General features: G+C 45.9%; 6 protein-coding genes across 6 annotated transcripts; 3 read left to right on the forward strand and 3 right to left on the reverse strand.

Annotated features, from left to right (window-relative positions):
- Window positions 1-2,606: 2,606 nt before the first annotated feature.
- Window positions 2,607-5,015, reverse strand: CCR75_004162 (uncharacterized protein; the record flags this gene model as incomplete). The annotated part of the gene is made up of 1 exon (XM_067962251.1): window positions 2,607-5,015. The coding sequence occupies one exon, from the start codon at window positions 5,013-5,015 to the stop codon at window positions 2,607-2,609; it is 2,409 nt and encodes an 802-aa protein (XP_067817959.1).
- A 145-nt stretch (window positions 5,016-5,160) lies between these two features.
- Window positions 5,161-7,269, forward strand: CCR75_004163 (uncharacterized protein; the record flags this gene model as incomplete). The annotated part of the gene is made up of 3 exons (XM_067962252.1): window positions 5,161-5,266; window positions 5,322-5,979; window positions 6,048-7,269. 3 exons carry the CDS (start codon window positions 5,161-5,163, stop codon window positions 6,769-6,771), a joined length of 1,488 nt encoding a protein of 495 aa, XP_067817960.1. The 3' UTR covers window positions 6,772-7,269.
- CCR75_004164 (uncharacterized protein) lies at window positions 7,247-15,787 on the reverse strand (the record flags this gene model as incomplete). Its single annotated transcript, XM_067962253.1, has 4 exons — window positions 7,247-7,523; window positions 7,594-11,469; window positions 11,543-11,666; window positions 11,745-15,787. The coding sequence occupies 4 exons, from the start codon at window positions 15,785-15,787 to the stop codon at window positions 7,368-7,370; spliced, it is 8,199 nt and encodes a 2,732-aa protein (XP_067817961.1). The 3' UTR covers window positions 7,247-7,367.
- Window positions 15,788-16,343: 556 nt separating this feature from the next.
- Window positions 16,344-20,610, forward strand: CCR75_004165 (uncharacterized protein). The gene is made up of 12 exons (XM_067962254.1): window positions 16,344-16,693; window positions 16,759-17,180; window positions 17,262-17,423; window positions 17,488-18,075; window positions 18,140-18,232; window positions 18,304-18,830; window positions 18,901-19,057; window positions 19,118-19,540; window positions 19,600-19,679; window positions 19,748-19,833; window positions 19,897-20,213; window positions 20,280-20,610. The coding sequence occupies exons 1-12, from the start codon at window positions 16,375-16,377 to the stop codon at window positions 20,397-20,399; spliced, it is 3,294 nt and encodes a 1,097-aa protein (XP_067817962.1). The 5' UTR covers window positions 16,344-16,374; the 3' UTR covers window positions 20,400-20,610.
- Window positions 20,476-21,879, reverse strand: CCR75_004166 (uncharacterized protein; the record flags this gene model as incomplete). Its single annotated transcript, XM_067962255.1, has 4 exons — window positions 20,943-21,879; window positions 20,734-20,887; window positions 20,604-20,675; window positions 20,476-20,544 (listed from the first exon to the last, which is right to left on the reverse strand). The coding sequence occupies exons 1-4, from the start codon at window positions 21,080-21,082 to the stop codon at window positions 20,476-20,478; spliced, it is 435 nt and encodes a 144-aa protein (XP_067817963.1). The 5' UTR covers window positions 21,083-21,879.
- CCR75_004167 (uncharacterized protein) lies at window positions 21,122-21,595 on the forward strand (the record flags this gene model as incomplete). The annotated part of the gene is made up of 1 exon (XM_067962256.1): window positions 21,122-21,595. The coding sequence occupies one exon, from the start codon at window positions 21,122-21,124 to the stop codon at window positions 21,593-21,595; it is 474 nt and encodes a 157-aa protein (XP_067817964.1).
- Window positions 21,880-21,995: the final 116 nt, after the last annotated feature.

Genomic DNA, 21,995 nt, shown 5'->3' on the forward strand with positions numbered 1-21,995 from the left:
AATCAGTCTTCGCCTCCATTCGCTCTTGCAGCGTTGACTCCAGCCCTTGCTTGGCTTCGTAGGCAACTTGCAACTTTTTCTCCATCTCAATCATTTCAATCAACGCTGCCTCAAACTCGCGTCGTTCGGCATCCAATGAGGCGCTATTTGATGTACACGCAGGGCCAGTCGGCATTGACACCTCCACAAGCTTCTTCTCTAGAGCTGTAAGTTGCTGCTTCTGCTCCAAATTATTAACTTTAGCCTGAACTAACGACGTTCGCAAATCTTGAACCTCACGGTCTTTTTCCTGGCCTTCAACAGCTTCAGTTTTGCAATTTCCAGCGAGCAATTCACTTATTCGCTCCTCTAGGACGTCATTTTCAGACTTGATTTCCTCCAAATTTCGTATCAACTTGTCGTTTTCATGCTGAGACTTGACGAAAGCACAATTTAAATTATAAATTATTGATTCATAATCCTCCTTCTGCATTAAAAAGGCTTCCAAATTATATCGTAGCTCGTCAGAAGCTATCTGAAGCTTAGACTCGAGCGTTTCATTTGCACAAGCTAATAACTTTACCTGCGATGTCAACTTATCCAGCTTTGACGCTTTCTTAGAATGCGCCTTGTGCAAATCTTCATGATCATGCTTAAGCCTCGAGGCACCATCTGCTGTCTTTGCTAACTCGAAGATCATTCGCAAATTTTCAGATTTGCATGCTGTCATTTCTGCTTCGACAGCATGAAGCCTGGCCATTGTTAATTCCAATTCGCAACTGTAATCGGAAGCCTCTCCATTATGGCTCGATGGTATGTCGCTATTCGTTGCAACACAGACAGAATTGTCACGCGAGGACCGGCAAGACTCAGCTTCACCATAAACAGTACGTCCACGCGCTACAAGAAGCCCAAATTCGCTGGCACGAACCTTAAGTGCCGATTCACACTCTTCCAGTTTTGCTACCAGTAGCTGCTTCTCTTCCTCGTACTTGTGTATCCTTTCAAGATGACCCTTGGCTTCGTTATAAGACTTGGCAAAGCCCACAATCTGCTTCTTAATGTGCTTACAGTACCCCTCAAATACGTCGAATCCAAAATTATCAGTATCAAAATTTACAATTGTCTGTTTCCCGATCGGCAACGCTTCAATCAATTCTTCCATCCTAGCTTTTATCCTAAGAAAATCATCACTCTGCTGTTGTTTCTGCATCCGAATATCGTCAAGCACCAAAGCCAATTGCTCTATTGTCGCGTCTTTTTCCTTGCAAAATCGCTCGTGCTCGTCTTGCAAAGCCGCGTACTCTTCAGCAACACGGTTTAATTTGGCACAAAGATCTATCACTGTTTTCTTTTGCTCATCATATTCACTCGTCAAGGCATCGTACTCTATTTGACGCATTTGAAGATTAGATTGCAGTTTTTCTGCTTCCGCAACAGTAGTTCCGACTGCCTCATGAACCGCTTGTTCTTGAGGAATCTCAGCCGCTGCAAGCTGCTCTGTCAGCATCTGTATCTCTTTATTCCTCGTGTCCAAAAGTGACTCAATACTTTCAAACGACAAGTCTATTCCAATGCGTACGAGCAGCTGTTGACGAATTGAAGCAACGTTTGCAAGTTCAGCAGTCATTGTACAGTGAGAAGCAGCAAGGGATTCAAGCTGCTGACTCAGCTGTAGCTTTTCCTGTTCGCATATTTGAATTTGCGTCTCTAGCTCCGCAACGGTGTCGCTAGTCCCACTGCTATCTTTTCTTTTCTCTAGCTCGTCATTTGTCCTTAAAGCCTGATTCAAATTTGATGCCATTTCCACATACATTTGCTCCATGTCTACCAATTCCTGCTTCGCGCCACAAACCTGCTGCGTCAAATCTACTACTTTTCTCTGAAGCGTTTCGTTTTTGTCACCTATTTGCCGCAATTCCTGCTCCCGTTGGTGCTTTTCTTCCAACATAGCTGCTACCTCGTCCGTAAGTCGATTATTTTCCTCCTGAAAGACCAATACGCGTGTTTCTTCCTGGGCAACTTTGTTCGCCATTTCTTGCAGCTCGTTTGAAAGTTCTCTGATAGTTCTTGAATCATGCTGTTGGGCCTCGAGCTCAACCTGAAAAGCTTCGACTTTTGACATGGCAAGCATTAGCTCACCTTCCTTTTCCTCGAGTTGCTGTTCGTAGCGATGCTGCATCTTCATCTTGTCCTCGTGCTGCTGATTAAGTTGTTTCTTCATCGCTTTTCCGGCAGCCACAGCTTTCTTGAGCTTCTCAATCAGCTGGCGTTTGCCCGTCTCGAGACGTTGCGCGTCGGGGCCTATTTTGACACAATTACACAACAAAGTGGGCGCCCAGTGTGAGCAAAGTAGTATAAAATGCACATGAGCAAAACGCGAATCGCTCAACGTTAAAGATGAGGATACGCACCGGACGGCGGGACGTCGCCCCTGGCTACAAGCGTCGGCGCAACAGCCTCGGTCTCCTCCGACATAATCGTGCACTGTGCCGCGTGGATGTGGCACGTTTTACAACGCCAGGATTGGTCAAAAAAGGACACAAATGCAAAAAGGTCGAGTGAAACGTCCAATCAAAGGGTAAAAAAAATGTGACCTATGGTGAAAAGGTTCTGATCGAGCCTTTTTATTTGTCAAAACTAAATGGCACAAGTTGGACGAGCGCAAACACGACGACCGCAATGACGAGGGGGAGGAGGATCACTAGCGCCATGCTATACGACTGGACCTGGCTCTCCAAAGTCGCGATTTCTTGTTCAAAAGAGTCGCTAAGCTGTGCGACATGCGCCTCGTGCGTTTCGCCGAGCTGCTTCCGGTCGGCCACAATGGCCTCCCGCGCTCGTGCAAGCTCCGCACGGACAGTGGCTAGCTCTTGCTTGGTCTGAGCCAATCTTTTCTTTTTGGCCTCAAGACTTAACGAGACTTGCGAACGCGCTAGACTGGACGAAGTGGCTTCAGCACGGGCTTTTTTCAGCTGCTTCCTCGCGCTTTCAAAGTCGGCAATCTTGGCATTCATGAGGGTCTTTGCTGCCTGGGCCGAGTTTTTCCATTTGAGCGTATTCGCGCGAGCTTCCTTCAGCTCCACATTTGCTTCCAGCAACGACGCGCGAGATTTTTTTAACATTTCTTCGTTCGTGGCAGCGACGCCTCGCATGTCCTGAAGCTGATCGGCAGCAGTTGTACGCTGCGATACCAAGTTATCATACTGACTCTTGAGCTTCTTTGCTTCCGTCGAACGTGTTTTCAAGTCCATGGTAACTTTCTTGAGCTGAACGTTACTTTCTGAAGCCTGCGCAGTGGCCTTGTCGCATTCGAGCTTGAGCTGAACCACAGTCGCTTTCATTTCATTCATTTTCCGAGCAACTTGTTCCTTGTCGGCAATTGCAGCCTTGGCAACAGCTTGCGCTTTCTTTTCTTCCACCATCAGCTTGTTTTTCACCTGCTTCGTCAATTCAAGCTTTTTTTCAAGACTCTCAATGCGATCATTCGAGTTCTTTGCTTCCATTTTCGACGTACGCAGCGTGTCCAGCTCGATAGTCAGCGTCTTTACAGCCAATTTAGCAGTCATGAGCTCCTTCTCCATCGTTTGAAGTCGCTCGTTCGACGTGACCACGTCTTGTCTCGAGACGTTCAACTCAGTCGCTAATTCCTGAACTTTGGCTTCCAAAGTCACCACTTTCGCTTTCGAAGCTTCAAGCTCCACCGTGGCCGATTTAAGCTCAGCAGCGTAAGTATTTGCCTTGTTCGTTAGCGACGTGTATTTCGCAATCGTCCCTTCGGCCTCGGCACGCATGGCTTTCGCATCAGCTTCAATGGACGCACTCTTTTTGGTCATTCTTTTATTAGCAAGCTGGAGATCTTCAATGGTCTTCCATAGCTTGCCCAAGTGCGTCTCTCGCGTCTCCCGTACATTCTGAATCTTTAATAACTCTTTCTGAAAGTCTTCTGCCTTGATGCTAGCGGCCTTTGTGGCATCCTCAGCAGCCTGGAGCTTGTCTTGAAACTCGTCACAAACAGTCCTAGCAGTCTCCTCCGCAGTCGCCAATTTCCTCATCAATTCAGCATTCTTCTCCGTAAGCAAACCCACGGCCTTTTCGAGCTCGGAAGTAGCTATACTTCTCGACTGTCTACCCTGTTGAATCGTTTGTTGTACTGCTTCCAGCTCCATCGTCAACTTAGCCACGATGTCGGCTTTTTCCTGCTGAATTTTTGCAACATCTTGCTCTAATTTCGCCTGTACTTGACGAAATTCCTCCTCTACTTTCTGCACCTCGAGACTCTTTTGTAAAGCCTGATCTGCTTTCACCCGTTCCACGTTCAGCTCGGCGGTTAATTTGGCAACAACGACGCTGTTCTCATTTGACAGCCTAGTGAGTGAATTTTTAAAACTCTCGGTCTCTTCATTGGCTTCAACTACCTTGCGACGTTCCGCCTCAAGCTGTACAATCAACTTGTCCACTGCGTTTGAATCGGCTTCCGAGTCAACAATCGCACCTTTTGTTTTTACATCTTCTTTGACCTTGTTGTTCCGCCTTCGACTCTTCTTCGCGTTCATGACCGTCTTCGGTTCATCTTCAGACTTAAACACTGCGTCTTTGCTTCCTTCTCCAGTCGTCTTATGTTCCTCAAGATACCGCAACGCTCTCTTCGTCCGCTCCATTCGCATCACATCCATCTCAATAGTCGTCAGTCCATCATTCATTAGTGCCACGCGGCTTTCAAGCATCGCAGAGCGCTGCTCTAGCTCGTCGGCAAGTTTCACAGGCTCGTCCTCGTCAATTATTTCCCGCGTCATTTCCTTCTGCAACTTGTCCTCAACAATTGTTTCCGGCGTCATTTCTTTCTGCAGCTTGTCCTCTTTCTCTGTCCAGTCATGGAGCTCCTTGCGCAGACGCACGAGTCGACTGACCTCTTTCGCCACGACGTCCATGTCCTCGTTTTTGTTGTGCATTTTCTTCTGCAATGTTCGCACAGAGATCGAACACGATTGAATAGCTTCCTCGAGTGCCATACGGTCGCCAAAGGTTGTCGTCATATTGCTCCGGGCTGTCCACTTAATTAGGTTATGCGGTGTACTCGGTGAAATTGGCACCACTCTTTTTTCGCATATGTGCGACAAGTAAAGAGCTAGTTTAAGCGAGCCAGTCCGAGTCAGAATTTGTCATTGAAGATTCGCAAGTATGCGCGTGTTTGTCGTCCTTCTTGCGCTCTGCGCAGGTTCGTCTGTAGTTGCGGAGAACGCGCGTGTACGTTATAGCTGGACGTCATTACGCAGCAATGAAAAAGGTGCGTGCGTTGCGTGTTTTAGCTGGGTTGGTACTGAAAATGGCGTGGTCAATAGAGTTGTACCTGAATGCAATAGCGAAAGCCATGACCTCGGGATACCACATGCTATTTACGCAACTATTCATGGATTCGGGGAGTTTAAATCAGGTCGTGGGCACGTGCGGCGCACCCGCGTGGTACCGCAAGTATTTACTTGGCTACGAGAACATGCTCCGGTCGCTGGACCCAACCTTTAGTAAGCTGACGCTACCGTACTGGGATCTCTTTGAGGACGCTGCGAAGCGCATATCGACAAGAGTGGCATGCAATGGCATTGAAGAATGCTCGTCAATGTTAGTCGATTTCGGCGGCTGCAATGGCCCTGAAATTAGTAGCGGAGCTTACATTGTGAATGGCGAGGCCATTCCAAGCGGGAACTGTGCAAATTCTAGCATCGCTGCCCATGCGTGCACTAGTAGAAAAAAGTGTGAAAAGTGTATTCCGCGAGGAGATTGGACTATTGGTGATTCGTCGTTGGAAGTGGGCCCAACGGTATTCATTGATTTGATCCGACAGGCCCGCAATAGCACTGGCGTCAGTGAAAGTAGAGCCACTGCCATTAATTCACTGCGTACGGCGATTCAAAACTCGATTCAGATGCCGCTGCACAGCATTCTCGGTGGTTTGTACGAGACTCGCGCTGCTGCTTTCGACCCAATCTTTCTTGGCCACTAGTACGTTCTTACGGAGGTCGTGTAAATCGGTTGCGCAAACTTACCGTGTATTTGTTCATCATTCATAGTGCTACGCTTGACATGGTGTACCAGGTTTACCAGAGCTGTAATCAGAGTATTCCTCTGACCGGATCCTGCCAAGGAAATAGTGATTTGAAGGTTTCGTCGATGGTTACGATCCCAATGCAATTCGGGAGTTCTCCGGTCGAAGAGCATCCAAAGCTTGGCCCATTTTTTGAAACTATCGGCACAAAATATAAAAGCATGGACGCCTTTGCCGTCACGTACGAGATTGATCTATTTCTTCAAAATATGCTTAAAAGCTTTTCGCGGCAGTGCAGTGTTGATACTAGCGCTGCCGGTGCATTATCATACGCTTCGGCTAAGAGCACAGTTGAACATGCTGCAAGTACTGACACTCTCGTAAGCAGCTTGGCCGCGTGTGATCAGACGTCTGATGTGACTGGGATGACAACCGAGGCTGCTTCGGCCTTCATTTCGTGTCAAATACTCTCGTCGCTTCAGAATGGGGTATTTACGAATACTAGTACACCTGTGCGCGAGTTTTTTCGCGCTAACCAGAGCAATCTTCCGAAGTGTGTTAGTGACCTGGCAGCCATCACCTCCGCCGAAGTTACTGTCATTCCGTCTTCGACTTGTCGCGAGGCGTTGTATAGTGACACGTCTATCAGTACGAAGACGGACTTTAACTTACGAAAGAATGGCTTTGCAATTGTCACCAGAGGTGAACAAGATGGTAGTATTCGCTTTATGAATCCACCCGGAAAGTAGATTTGTATTAAGCCTTCGAGTGTGCGTGCGAGTAAATAGAATAGATTTTACACAAATGCTGGACCTTGACATTTATATAAATTCAATCGCATCGAACAGTGACTCGATAAGACTAGTAAGTTCTACAAGTTTCTACACTAAAAGACTGTGACTCGTAACATCCATAATCGTCACAGAATTTTTTTAGTCAACTTGTTCTTCTAAAAAGCAAATAATAGGTCTGCTGCAGCAATTGACAAGCCGCGTTTTGATGCATGTTATATCACCAAAATAGCGATGCTGATGAAAGCGGTCACTTTGGAGCTGCTTTAACGACTGAGCCATTGCTCAACCAATCTTTTGTCAAGGTAATTACAAAGCGGTTTAGTCGATGGATAATCTTAGACAATGCACTGGATGACTAAACCTCCTTCAACAGAACATTTCGTACTTGGTGAATATCTGCACAACTTCAGCACCAACGACATTACATCGATTAGACAAATATGAATTTTATTTGACTGAATTGTATAGTTGTGACATGATCTCGTGCTAATGCCATGCAATGTTCTTACCGACGTTTGTACGAGAAATATTAAACATTAAGGCCACACATTTTATCGCAAATCGTTTAATTCTGACTTCCCTGCCATGGTTGAGCACATAAGCTGGAACGACAGAGAGATTTTCAAGCGCAATAATCCGCTTGATGTGTCTTGGAGCGGCAGCCAACAGTCCATCGGATTACCGGGAGTTAATTGATCCAAAGAAATCTAAAACGAAAAAACACACAAAGTTATATTCTTTCATTTCACGCATTGCAAACTGCTGCATGTAATTTACCGTTGCTCTTCCCATAAACTGATGGCTTAACACTTTATTTTTCTGATACACAGTGCACTGCAGCACCGACGGTGGACCTTTATAAACAGACGAAAGTAGTTTGTCTAAAGCATCCACTGCATCGCGATTCAAGTCATTGATGTCGGCATTCCAAATTTGAGACGCTATAAGACTACTATGCGCATTTATTTCGCGTGCAATTCCTTCGCGATTTGAATATTGCACGTCTCTCCTCGAACCGCATGTATGTTTATTGTGAGTAGGAATAGCAAAGCGAAACACAAATCTATTCTTCGGGGATTCCCAGTGCGGATTCACACCTCCTTCACCGACAGAGCTACGATATGTTTGCAAACTCCACTCTTCCGCTGTTTCACGACATTTATCTTTAGCATGACACAGCTCCACGAACACATACGCATCGCTCCAATGTTGTAACCAGTGACACGCAATTAAATCTTTGGCTTCTACCAACTCCACAGTCACGGCCCCAACAAATCGATGCGGTAAACCTGCAACTTTAAACATTGCATTTCGCTGGCTACGCGAATAGATTGCAACCAGAAATGGAATACGTGGCTCCTCTTTTTCTGCAAGACCCCGTTGGATATGCTGGTGAAGTGTACGATACGAATGCAGACCATCAATTCGATATTGCGTTATAGCCGTCACAAGCCATCCCTCACCACCTGTTGCTTTCCACATCGCCACAAGATCAGGATCTTCAAAAACAGAGGCGACGATTGCATCGCAAGTTTCTGAGCAGATTGGGCTTAAGCGGTCCCACCCAAGTTCCACGTGCAGTGAAGATTGATTATCGTGCATGAACCGACGGACATTCCATTCAGCCTCGACTTCCCACGGATCCACAAACATCAGCGATTGCAAATAAAAAGCCTCAGACAGTAGCTTTGTGAAAGAATCCGGTATGAATGATTCACTTCCATTTGCACTCGAAAAACGTGATCGCATCATAAGATGTCTACCGGATGTCGAGGCTTCGTGTGAGTGTGCGCGCGGTCGATCCAGCGCAAAAGTTGGAGCGATTTCACCGCGATGCGCCACCAGTAATCGCAATTTACGCTGCTTGCAACAGCGACTAAGAAACGCGTGAATTTGAGCAATTGTGTGGGCTTCGCTAAAATCACTTCGAAAAATTTCGAGGCGGGCGAACCAACTAAACACATCTCGAAGCACCAAGCTTTTAACATACACCCGAGGATCGATGCGGAAGCGCCGCACGGAAGTTCTTACCCCTACTTTTGGATTTTGCATTAGAAGCAGCACATAGTCATCACTTGCTTGGGTTAGCATATTGTGTAGCTCCATACTCATTCCGATGTTCTGAAGAAAAGCCTGCAAACCTTCAAAATTATCCATCCCCATCATCATATCAAAACGTATTGAGGCGGAAGGATTGACGGTTTTTCCTTTTAATTCTTCCTTAGACTCGGCAGTATTATAATCATCAGTTGTGCTTGTTTCGAATGCCACATCGTTCGAATTATCTGCGGCAGCAACTTCTTCAGTCGCTGCACCATCTAAGCCGTAGAGTCCACAGAGACACGGTACTTCATTTACAGAGTAGTCAAACTCGCATCGCAAGTGCGACTCGATTAATGCGTACCACCGTTTCAGACCTTCCAAGGGACCCTCGCCCATCACTTTCCACAATTTTTGAGGTGTAAAGAGTGAACTTGCAATGTCTGCCTCGTTACGTTTCGCATTGTTCAGGCTATCCAAATTTTCGTAGGTGCTAAGGTACTGCGTCGCACGTGCATGCAGTGTACGAAGCACTGACACCATGAGGATTAAGGTGTACATTTTGCGAATATTGTGCTGATTTTGACTCTCGGCATTCTCAAAGCCTCCCCACAACAAAAGTGAAATATTGTCGTCGCTTGCTGGACGGGAGGCAACAGCACCCAGAAAAGTGTAGCCCAAACTTCCTTCCAGTATTCGGGTTTTGCGAATTTCGCTTGTGTCAACACTCGGTCTTCGCAATAAGTTCCGAAGCAATCCCAAATTTGTTTGAAATGCAAACAAGCTTATAAGAGGACTCGACGCGCCATTGAGCGCTTCCTTGACCGTGTTATGGGCGTAAAATGGCAGCGTGACCGCTTGGCGTACAATATCAGATCGTTGTCGCGCCCATCCCAGAAAAATGATACCTGTACGAACTGCAACGCCAATATGGGCAACCACTCGTGGCTGAATGCTTATCTGACGCTGAGCGTCAAGATTTAAAACAAAGCACAGCTGAATGGTAAGGCCTTCCCAATCACGATAAACTTCCTCAGCAATAATACAAGATGCAAAGGTAGAGCATGAGTGAAGCATCGACAACGATACATACTCGATCCACTTTCGCAACGTTGACACTCTTTCAAGCTCAGACAATAAGAAGCACACTTCGACAATATGAAGGTACGCGTGCGGATGCAACACTGCGAGTGCAGCTTCGAGAACATATTTGCGATCCACTTGAAATTGCTCGCAGAGCGGAGTGCACAACTCATTCAGGAACTTATTATGAAGCTTGAGTCGATGGCACTGTAATTGCTCGGATTGTGCAGAGACCGTCTCATCGTATGCGCACGAATCAAACCCATCACCATGTCGAAAACAGACGTCCAACTCTGCGCGAAAATGACTTATCATTTCGCGTGCAACTCGAATTCCAATCATCTTTCCTACAAATGCGGACGACGCCCACCGCCGGCACTCGATATCAGCGATCTGAGCTACTAGCCACGGTACTGTCTCAGTTGGCATTTTCGATCGCACATTTTTATACCACGAAAAGGAGTTCGCACGGTCGCGCGGAAGCTTTTTCGGCATCTGCGAATTATTTAGCGCTATATTCAAGTCGCCAAAACAGCTATTTCGTCTTTGTAGCGCATTCCTAGTACCTTGCCGAGGCGATTTACGCGCACTTGGTGAGATCGTACACTCCAGCTTATTTCCCTGCCTCCAGCTTTTGACTGACGATGCGAAACGAGGCGACGTGGAAACATTTGCTGCGAAACATCTCGTTTCTTTAATAGACCGATCGGTCTTTAGATCACCAGCTTCAACTGTTGAAATTTCGAAACGCGCATGGACATTGACTAAGTGTCGCGCTTGAAGCATTTCGACAAGAGCTGTATCACTTAATCCGTTTCGCTTGCACACGTAGGCAGCGAATGAGAATGCGTGCTCAATATCGGCCATTGAAACGAGCTGAAGACGCTTTTTTGTCAAGGTGGCTGACTCTGAATCATTTAAAAACTGTTTCGCATGGATCTTCTCTTTTGCCCACGTCAGAAGCGAAGAATTAATGTTAGAGTAAAGATACTGAGAGTATATCGCGAGCGACGTAAGATTCACGTAGAAGTGCGTGGCTTGGAGCACACTCGAAAGAAGGTCGTTCTGCGATAAAGCTGTTACTTTGTTACCTACGAATACATCCACATCTTGATTACGTGGGAGTAGTACAGTCCACGCTTGTTCAAAGTCCTCAAGCCACCAAAGCGCACAGCTTTCCAACCAGATGTCATGCTTTTGGCGAAAAATCGGAATGATATCTTGCTTTAGTAGCTGCTTAGTAATGTTACCTGCCGGAGTAATTGTAGCCTGACTTGTTGTAAAATCATGTTTTAATTTGTCCCCTGCTTGGTATTCCGCAAGCCTTGCGATTATCAAAGCCAAGCCTGGATCTTCAAGACGCACTGCAATTACTCGAATTGCGTCTTGAATACGCGGAGGCTCACACAAAAGAAAAAAAGCTGCCGCAACGTCGTACCGTTTCTTGCTAAGTAAAGAATAGGCATTCCGAATTGCAGCATTGCTCCAGCGATTTTCTGAGAAATCATTAACCAAAAAAGAAGCTAGTGTCTAAATCATGTACAGCATGAAAACAAATCTTGCTAAGATTGAGATTAATGGAGTGTCGCAAAGCCAAATTTACCTTGTTTGACTCGGACTGCGTCATATTTGCCAACGCGCTTAGCATCTTTTTTTTTCCCAACGCAACATACAGTAGACAAACGTCCATCGCGTTTTTAGTCCGAGCATAAGAACTCTTTGCGAACCTACAAGCATCAGCAATACACCACAACCATAAGCATTTCATTAATTCTTACGAATAAGGATGGTTTCCTAGCTCCAACCTATCCACTATCCGATGAAGATTTTTAACATCTTTTATCCAAAGTCCCAACCAAAGCGGACGAAAATCGTCCCATTGCATTTGAGGCTGAGTACAGTGTTCCCATAAAAACTGCTGCGAATCTGAATGCAAAGCCCACAAAATTCCTGACGAAGGGATATTCTCCAAACTTGGTGGCAAAGGCCCGCTGTCGCACTCGCTGTACAAGCTTAAATTGTTGACTTCGTCCTCACACTCTCCATTTTGCGGATTGCTTATATTCAACTTATCGCCGCATCCAGGGTGTGCAAGTACAACACTCGTTAGAGATTTAATAAATACATACATCGAAAAAAAACGCTTGGCTCCAAGATCTGCAGCTGAGGCATCTAAATCAAATCCAAGTGATTGAATCGCGTTCACAAAATGTAATAGAGCCTTCATCTCCAAAACGTTTTCTTCGCTGAACGATACAAACATAATTGATGCGTTTTCCCGTATAGAACAAAACTTATCATCTAGTATAGATTCAACTGCAGCCAATATCATTGCTGCTTCACCTTTTGCAAGAGTACGGTGATCAGCTACGTCGGAGTAGCACTCATTTTCTCCGTAATCATAGATCCTTTGATTGTCTTTGCTTATGGAAGCAGCAAATAAATTTTCAGCCCTATCAATTTGATCGCTTCGGTGGATTGATGTCGAATACCGACCAATCGACTCCAACTTACGAGCATGTTCGCTATTTTCTTTATGAGCTCTTCTATTTAAGCGCACCGGTCCAGTATACAAAAGAACACCATGCAAAGCACTAGCTTGAGCTGAGGGCTCGTGTTCCAGAACCTTAGCAAGAAGCTTTAACATCTGAGTAGCATCGTTAAAAGCTCTAGAAAACTCGTAAGCTTCTCGGTCTCCCGCAAGGTACGTATCTTTTTCTCCAACACGCGCGTGCATACCAAACATTGTTGTTAACAGTACATACGGATGCCACACAGGAAGTTTCTGGGGTGTTTCGGTTGCTTTCCAATCCATAGAGCGCTGCAAAAGACTTCCTGGTTCATCCCACTTGCCAATCACCACCGGCATTTCGTTAGATATCGATTGAAGTGACAGGCGGTCCGTTCCTCGCTTACTTATATGTCCGCCACAAATCAACAAAGCGGATGAGTCTCGTGTACAATCAAATAGAGGCAGAAGAGTCTTAATATCATCTCCAATCTGACCATACCGATGCAGAGTCGTATCGTACTGGTAAATAACGATAGTAGATTCATATCGCACTGCAAGCGCGTCGATTTTAAATTCAACATGGGCATTACACCAAGTGAAACCTATAATGTTTCCTCGGCCATTAGATGGAATTGATTCTTCTGGGCGTAACATACCGAGCCCAGACTCTGCTTCAAATATTTGGAGCTCCCCAGGACGATCAGCATAAAGAACAGCCAGGCGATTGGGATCATCTACTTCTATGTGACATATTCTTCTAAAAGCTGCGTTATCTTTTCGCCGAAAATACGATTTTTGGTCATTCCAAACGTAGCCACGGCGGTAGAACGAGCTGGTTGACTCACAGACTTGATTAATACTCGTCGGTGTATTTGTATATCTGATTAGGCTTGTACTCATCACTGTGAAATGCATTGTGCTTTCAACAATCTGACAGCGCCAGTGTTCTATATTCCCTACAGCATCCCCAATAAAAAGCAGTGAATTAAGACTTTCATGGCCATCAGCTCGTTTGCTTGAAAATGCTCGCTGTCGGTAGTCTCTTTCGCCAGCGATGGTGGTAATATTATCCCTTGTCTGAAATGCAGCACCTTGAATTTGAACTGGTAAGAGCACAAAGGAATGTATTGAGCGGTCACGGACACCTTTCCACACCCTTAGCTTACCAGGTACGGATTCAATGCCAAAAATCAGTACCGAGTCAGGCACATACTCGCCATCGACAGCATAAGTTGGGCACACGCACAGTAACGACAATGTGAGCGCTACCTTGACATGTGTTAGCTGTCTCCAGCCGCCATATATCGACACTGCTCCTGCATGTATCACATGGTCCTCGCTGCTAAAACTGGTTTTCTTCAGTGATGACAAAAAAGATTGACAGATTTCCGATTCAGACTCCTTAATTGAATGTGTCTCTGCATTTCCACCTCTTCTATCATCTACAGTTCGCTCCGTTGTGTTATGTTCCTTTTGCATGCTGAATGCCCGAAACCGCATAAGCAGATACTCCTTCGACGAAAAAATATTGTCGATCAAAATTAACACATCCGTTACTTTTTTGCCCACGACGCTATTGTTGTTAATTCCAACGAGTTGATCGCCCTCGAGAATTTCACGGAGGTGTCGGTCTCTAGAGTGATTCTTTAAAACATAAAGCTTTCCTGATTTCTCTTCAAAATCAATTTCAAGTTCATTACTTGCCAAGTTTTCACATTTAATCTCGTACTCAAACCCCGATTCCCCTGTCGTATAGTCGTAAAATGTCCACGGAGACAAACTCGGAGATCGCGTTCGTATGTGCTGCTTTTTAGGCAAAGAAACTTTCGGAGAGTTTACAACAGCAATGTCAGCCCTTGCCGACCTTCCGTAGACACCAATTTCTCCAGATTCGAAAGCAACAAGAAGCACCGGTGTGGCGTCGAAATGTAGCGTGGGTACCCACTGAATACACAAGACGTCGCCACTCGTTTCCTCGCACGGCAAAACACCCGACGGAATTAATCTCTGTTCAGCTGAAAAAGCCGAGAATGATATCCAGTAGACAAGAATTTCATTTCGCCATGAGCCGTCAAGCTCGGACGCATACGAATCAACGCTAGCTATTAGTGGTAGCGATGGGTGTGCCGACAATGCCGTAATGTTACCAATATGACTTCGGTACCATGATTTTTTCAATATCCGCGACGGTCGATCTTCTTTGCCCACTGCGACATGGAACGACAGCATAATATAGTCTGCCCGCTGGAGCACTATCTCCAATTTAGACGGCATGTCAAAATTATTTTGCGAGAAATAGGCCATAACCATTGCCTCCCCCAGCTTCACATCCTGCTTTCGCTCGACGTCTTCGCCGTTTACTTGAATGCTCAGAGCTGTCTCCTCCACTGCCGATTTGGACGTGGAAATCCCCTCAAGTCTCCAAAGCCTTAAGATACCATGCCGATCTACCCCAGAAATCCAATCTGCTTGACTCTTATGCGCGTCTTCAACCACGTGAAAGTGCTCATCGCTAATATTTTTGTTTTTCGATTGTACCCACCGTACGTTGTCAAGTGGATTTGTCGGTTCAAACACAAGCATCGACTCGAATCCGTGCTTTCTCTCAGTCCAGATTCTGACCAACTTTGTTGCGGTGCAGGTCAACAAAATCCTCGCTGGTTCGAACCACTGAGCCTTCCTAGTTCCATCCGTCTCCAATTTTGAGCGCCACTGCATGGTGGAAGGTTTCCATGAGAAATACGTTACTGGATCGGAATGAATCAAACTTTCAACTTTATAAAGCGTTTGACGCTGATCAGGATCTCCCAATCTTCGCTTCATTCTCCAAATTTTAACCTTCTGCATCGATAATGTGGCAAATACGAAGGCACTTGGCGAGAATTTAGCAAGATCACCTCCTTCTGTATCTGTTTTCCATATAACAGGAGCATCATCCATTCCCATGCTTGATCCACGCACATCCAGCTTGCCAATGCCAACGTGTGGCCCACAATAAAGCAGCTCATCGGCATTGCGAGAAAACGCAAGCTCGCGGATGATAGCGTTCGGCTCATCAAAACGAAATGAACAGATGGCTACGAAATGCACGTGGCCGCGCGCCTGTGGGTCCCGCTGCGGTGCGTGGACGAGGATCTGAGCTAACGAAAGCGACGCCAACCGGCCGTGGAAGGCACTCCAACGCACAAAGGCTATTGGAGAATGGTGGCCCGATGGCGCCAAATGGGAAATCAAAATAAAGTCATCACTATCGTACAGAAAAATCTCCGTCTGCATTGGCACGGCCAGCACGTTGCGGCCGTCGATGCGTGTCCAGCTCCATGCCCGCACTCTCATCGTCCTGATCTTCAACAAGAATTTTTGAGCTGCGGACACTAAATCACAAATTTTGCGATTTGAGCATGACGCTGGGAGTTTTGTTTTCACGACCGCCGCATTCCAAAAAAAGTGTTAGAAAACATGTCTGAACCGCACTTGTCATATGTACACTGCCCATGAAAAGTACAGTGGTCCCATTTATAAGGGGTGTTGATATATTTTCGAAATTATAGTAATCTACTGATGCTTACAGTGCACGTTGCGTTTCACTTTTCAAAATGGGCACTTTTGGCAGACGGGATGGGTGATGATTATAGGGAACAACTAACAAATTTATTGAGTGAGCTCAATAAATCAGGCGGTAGGATCCCACTTTTCAGAGAATAGCAGGGCCGGATACGAGAGGGCATCAATGGCAGAGCCGAAGAGCTATCTTAGCACAGGAGCAATTGCGCACAATAGTGGCTTTTCTGTCAAAGTACTCAAAATAGCAGCCCAATTGTTTCGTCCGCCTAAAAGTCAACGACAGGGCGACTGTTTTCGGTAAAGGCAATTAGTCCCACCCAGTGCGGAAAGCGGCACGAAAGGAAAACGTTACTTATAACATGGGGAACTGCTGCTCTACTGAGGCTTCTGCTGTAGTAGCACGGCGTTCCGGTGCCAACAAAGAAGAAGTGCAGGCCATGCCTTACACTAATCTCCCTCCGCTGCGCAAACATACGGACACAGAGGACACGGAGAGTCACATCAAGGAAAAAGAGCCGTTATCAGCTCTCTCCCCGTCGTCATCCGAAGGACCTGAGGACGACTTTATTCCGGCCCACATACCCAGCAATAAGCACGTGGAGGACACGCATCATGTCAAGATTGGGGATTATAATCTGCGCTACTCGTATTTCTCAAAACGTGGCTATTATCCTGAAGGTAGTGCAGTCATTTGATGACAGACAGCATGAACAGGTAGAATTTAACATATGTACGTGTCTTAGCAAGAAAAAAAGCCAACCAAGACAGTTACTACTGCGAAACGCACTTCGCTGGGGACGACCAGAAGGCGTTTTTCGCTGTCTTTGATGGCCACGGACAGTATGGTGACATTTGCTCCCAGTTTGCAGCTGCGCAATTGCCCGAAAATATTATCAAGAATCTGGATCAGAATGTTGGCATTTTACCGGCCCTTACCCATGCCCACGTGCTGACAAACCAAGTCATGCATGAGGCGAGTTTTGACGATTCTATGAGTGGCACCACATCCATCTCGGTGCTTTTTAGTGGCAACGAGATTCACGTGTCGAATGTTGGCGACTCTAGGGCTATTATTGCACAAGAAAACTTGAAGGCATCGACACGGGAAGGCGAAGGTAAGCTTGTGGCCAAGCCATTGTCTATTGATCAGACGCCCTTCCGCAAGGTACTATTTTTAAAACGTCGTTTCATTTGTTTCCACGTTTTGCCATATAAAACTGACCGTAATTCGAATAATCACTCATAGGACGAACGAGTGCGTGTGAAAAAATGTGGAGCTCGAGTCTTGACAGTGGACCAAGTAGAAGGCATCGAACCTCTTCACGAAAATTGGGGTTTATCACTTGGTGACGAGATTGATGAAAATGGAGATCCTCCGCGTATATGGCACCCTCATGGCCAATATCCAGTAAGCTAGATTCATGTTATCGGTGTCTTTAATATCCCGATTCATTGTGGCCATGCTTTTGTAGGGTACTGCGTTTACGCGCAGCATTGGAGATTTGGTGTCGGAAGAGCTTGGTGTTACGGCTGAGCCAGAAATTTTGTGCAAGGGCTTAAATCCTCACGATAAATTTATCATTATTGCGAGTGATGGCGTGTTTGAGTTTCTTACAAGCCAGAATGCCGTGGATATTGTGAGTCAGTTTGATAACCCTTCCGAGGCATGTCATGCTCTTGTCGATGAGGCGTACAACCGGTGGCTTCAATTTGAAGTACGTACTGATGACATTACGGCGATCTGCATATACCTTGACGGTGTCACCCCAGCAAAAGAGCGCGATGGTCCGCGTGGAAGTATTTACGTTGGTGGAGAAGTTTTGGATTTACAATCGATGCAGAGACCGGTGCGAGGCACAACAAAAAACCATGCTCGCAGAAATACGATTGTCGGAACGGATGCAATTCGTTTGTCGCTTGCAGAGGCCTTTATGGATGATAAAGATGAGCCGGGCCTTCTGAATCTGGAAGAGAATGAGGGGAAGACTGACAAGGAGGAGGAATGGATTCGAAAAGCTGTTCAAGGCAGCTTTTTGTTTAATCATTTAAGTGAGAAGAAGGTATGATGTCAATTATTGACGGCTGCAAAAGTAAAGTTTTATCGGAATTAATATTTCTTTCTAGATTCGGGAGATTATATCTGTGCTGAAGAAGCTCGAGTTTAATGCAGGTGAATTTGTGATGCGCCAAGGGGTTCCGGGTAACACGTTTTACTTGGTAAGACTTCAAAAATTGTTGGAATTCTCACTTTGGCGGGATAAAGCTGATTTGAATTTTTGTGGCAAAAGGTGGAGTCTGGTGAATTTGAGGCTCGTCATGCTACGATCGAGTGTGCTGATCTCTCCCAAAAGCGCAACGTTTTGTTTGAAGCTTGCGGAGAGGTCGTGCAGGTGTACAAGCCTACGAAAGAGTATCACCCAACTTTTGGCGAGCTGGCGCTTATCTATCCGAAGCCATGCGCTAACTCTGTCGTCACGACGAAAACTGGCACGCTTTGGGCACTCGATAGAATTGCCTTTCGCGCAATTTTAATGCGTGGACGACCTTTGCGTGACGTTGTTCGACGCTTGCGCCAGATCAGCTTACTGCGTCCGCTGACCGTAGCTCAGACTAATTTGATGGCTGAAGAGATGCACTCTAAAGTCTTTGAACCAAATCAAGTTGTTTTGCACGAAGGAATGACCGAACCAGGTTTCTTTTTGATAACTAGCGGTTGCATCGAGTCTACCTCGAAAATGGACAACGTTGCACCGTTGGAGCTGAAAACATTCGACTATTTTTGCGAGATTTCGCTTGTCAGGAGACGATCGATCAGGTATATGCACTGTAGCACTTTTGATGAGATTGTGGTTTTCTTATATATATGTTTTATCACCACCTGTTAGCCAGCGCTCTATTCGGGCCACGGTGCGCACGGAATGCCTCTTCATAAAAAAGGATGCTTTTGAGTTGGCTGTCGGCAAGTTGACGTCAATTATGGAAAAAGACAAATTTCGTCGCGCGCGTAAAACGCGGATTTTGGACTCAAAAAAGGATGCAACGGTAAATACTCTTCAGATTCTTAACTCATTGTACAGTGACTTACAGTAATTTAATCGGCAGACGAGCACATTCGTTCGGTTTGATGACGAAGCAAATTCTGAGTTACCTACGTCCATCAATGAATTGGAGGTAGTCGGAAGCGTCATGTCGGACCTCACAAACACGGTTCGCCTGGTTGAAATTAAGGGTTCGTCCCCTTCAGTCTACATGACTTTGCGATCGGTAAACAAGCAAGCGATCGTTGACGCTGGAATGCAGACGCATGTCAGTGGTGAACGTGACATTTACGTGTCTTTGTACGAGAAGAACGCCCTCGTTCCGCAGCTCTTTGGAATGAATTCGAATGATTCGGATATTCACATGTTGTACGAGACGCAGATTGTTGGCACTTTTGAAAGCTTTTTAGACGGCGAACCGCAAGGAGAGTCGTTTGTGCGCTACTACGCCGCCCAAGTCGTCATGGCTCTCGAGTTCATGCATGCAGTAAGCTGCCTTGCATCTTTTATCCGGCTGTATGGATTTAATATTGATTTGTTCTTTAGGAGGGCATTGTTTCACGAATGCTTGACCCGACAAATTTGATGATCGACCGCAACGGTAACCTTCGCGTGATTAATCTTAGGTGAGATCTAGACTTTGAATTGCCTTAATTTTTCAGACTAATCGGTTTATTGGTATTGCGTGAATCAGGCTGTCAAAGTACGTTGGTCGTGGCCGAACCTATACAGTCTGTGGTACCCCTGAATATCTTGCACCAGAGCAAATTACTGGCGAAGGTAATTCACCTACAATGCTTGCTACAGAAACTTGCGTCTGATTCAAGTTTTTATTTTGAGTAGGGCACAATATTTGTGCGGATTACTGGGCGCTTGGCGTGCTCATGTACGAAATGCTCACCGGTGCAACACCATTCGCTCGTGCAAACGAGAATGATCTCGAGATCTTGAATGACATTGCGTCGTTCCAACCGGAGCAGCTATTGTGGCCTCAAACTGCAAGTGCTGAGCTGAAAGACATTATCAGCAATTTGTTGAGCCCAAATCCTGCCAAGCGACTTGGATATTCTAAAGGTCACACCACCGCATGCGAGGTGATAATGAAACATTCGTTCTTTGCTGGCACGTCATGGGAAGCTACAAAGATGGGCTCATTTTCTGTACGTTACAATAATTTATCGTCTTGCAAGCGCACTAGAAACATTGCTTATCAAATAATATTGCAGGCACCACTTGAAGCGGATGCTGCGTCCGAGTTTAAGCAGATTGCAGCAAGTGGAAGCCATGACGACCTGGTCATCGGCAGCGTCTACAAGGGCGATTCCGACTGGCTAGTCGATTTCTAAGCTTGCATATTTTGCCGATTTTGAATAGCTCTTCGCTTGTGCAAAGTTGCAAAACAATGGCCATGTGTTTTTATGATTACGACGAAAAGGGCAGCGCCGTAATATTCATATCTCCAAAGCACACGGTGCACTCTTGCAGCAAGCTCTGCATTTACTCAAACAACAATTAGTGAATATTGTACCACGTGAAATAAAGAGACTTACCACGTTATGATTCACGCGTTCAGCAATGCTTGGGAAGTATTTCTCAATAGCTTCGACAGCCTTGTAATCCGTCTGCCCACGAGTTGGTGAGGCACAAGATACACTTTTAATTACATCGTCATCAGCTTACCAACGACATCGAGGGCCAGAATTCAATGACATCGCTATTTAGTCGACAAAAGTTTCCTCCCGTCTTGCCTACGATCACTTGTGTCTCCTTTTCCAATGCAAAATGCAGCACGGTCAGTCGATATTCCTGATAACCTCCATCCGGACACGCGACACTGCCACATTTCAAAGCCTTAGCATAACTTGTGTCTTACAATTCTGCAATCGTACCAGTCGTCAACCGCAACCTCTTCGCCCATAAGTCCCAACTGTACACGACTTGTTGCACAGATGAAGTATCCTTGGAACCACTTGCCTTCATTTAAAAAACATAATGTCGCACGACCTCTGGAGCTGGAAAACGTCGTCATTTGGTTTTGCGACTAAACCGGTACTCTACCGGTGTAAAGATGAAGTTGCGGTGCTTAAATGGTGACGCGGAACTTGTGCGAGCGGCGCAGAAGATTAACCTTGGGATTTTACCTGTGCAGCCCCCCGCCTCCTGTTACCGTCGAGCAGAGTCAGATATTCTTGGGCTTTCGTGGGTTGCAGTGGATGGGGAAGTTGTGATTGGCGCTGCGATTGCAGACTTGGAGATAGGACGGGATGGGCTTCGAACGGTGCAACTTCGAACTCTAGCAGTGTCTGCACAATTTCGGCGACAGGGAATTGGAAGACAATTGGTGCTTAAAGTAGTCGAACAAGGTAAGAAAATAACGACAGCCGAAGGCAAGGTCCAAGGTGTTCGATTGAATGTCCACGTTGGAAATAACGAAGCGATAGCTTTCTATAAGGCACTTGGTTTCGTTAAATTAGCCCAGATTGAAAATTACTATCGTCACTTGGAGCCGCGAACGGCACTTATGATGGAGTATTCACTATAAATTCAACAATGAAAAGTAAATTTTAATCTTAACTGGTCCTACCGCTTCTTCTTTGTTTTTTTATTTAATAATTCACTCGCTTCGATAAGGCTGCACAAGTGATGCCGTTAGTTCTCGTTTAACTCGTGTAATATGAGATGCTCGCCATGCATGCAACGTTGTTTAGAAAGAATTTAGGCGACGTCGATTTAATGGGCTTCGTATCGAATCACGGTGCATCATCAAAACCCCTGGGCTTCATAGTGCGCTATGCAACCTAGGCAAAGCATTCTCAGAGAAGATCGAAATTCTCACGTAGTGCCATTAAGAAAAACGACAAGTCTCAGTTGCGCAAATTTTGTTGTGAATGAGTGGAATTTTGCTGTCTCACATGATTAAAAGGCGCCAAAGATCCTATTAA

Source organism: Bremia lactucae, linkage group LG9 (genome assembly GCF_004359215.1).
Source record: "Bremia lactucae strain SF5 linkage group LG9, whole genome shotgun sequence".
In the NCBI taxonomy this organism is placed as follows: Eukaryota; Oomycota; class Peronosporomycetes; order Peronosporales; family Peronosporaceae; genus Bremia; species Bremia lactucae.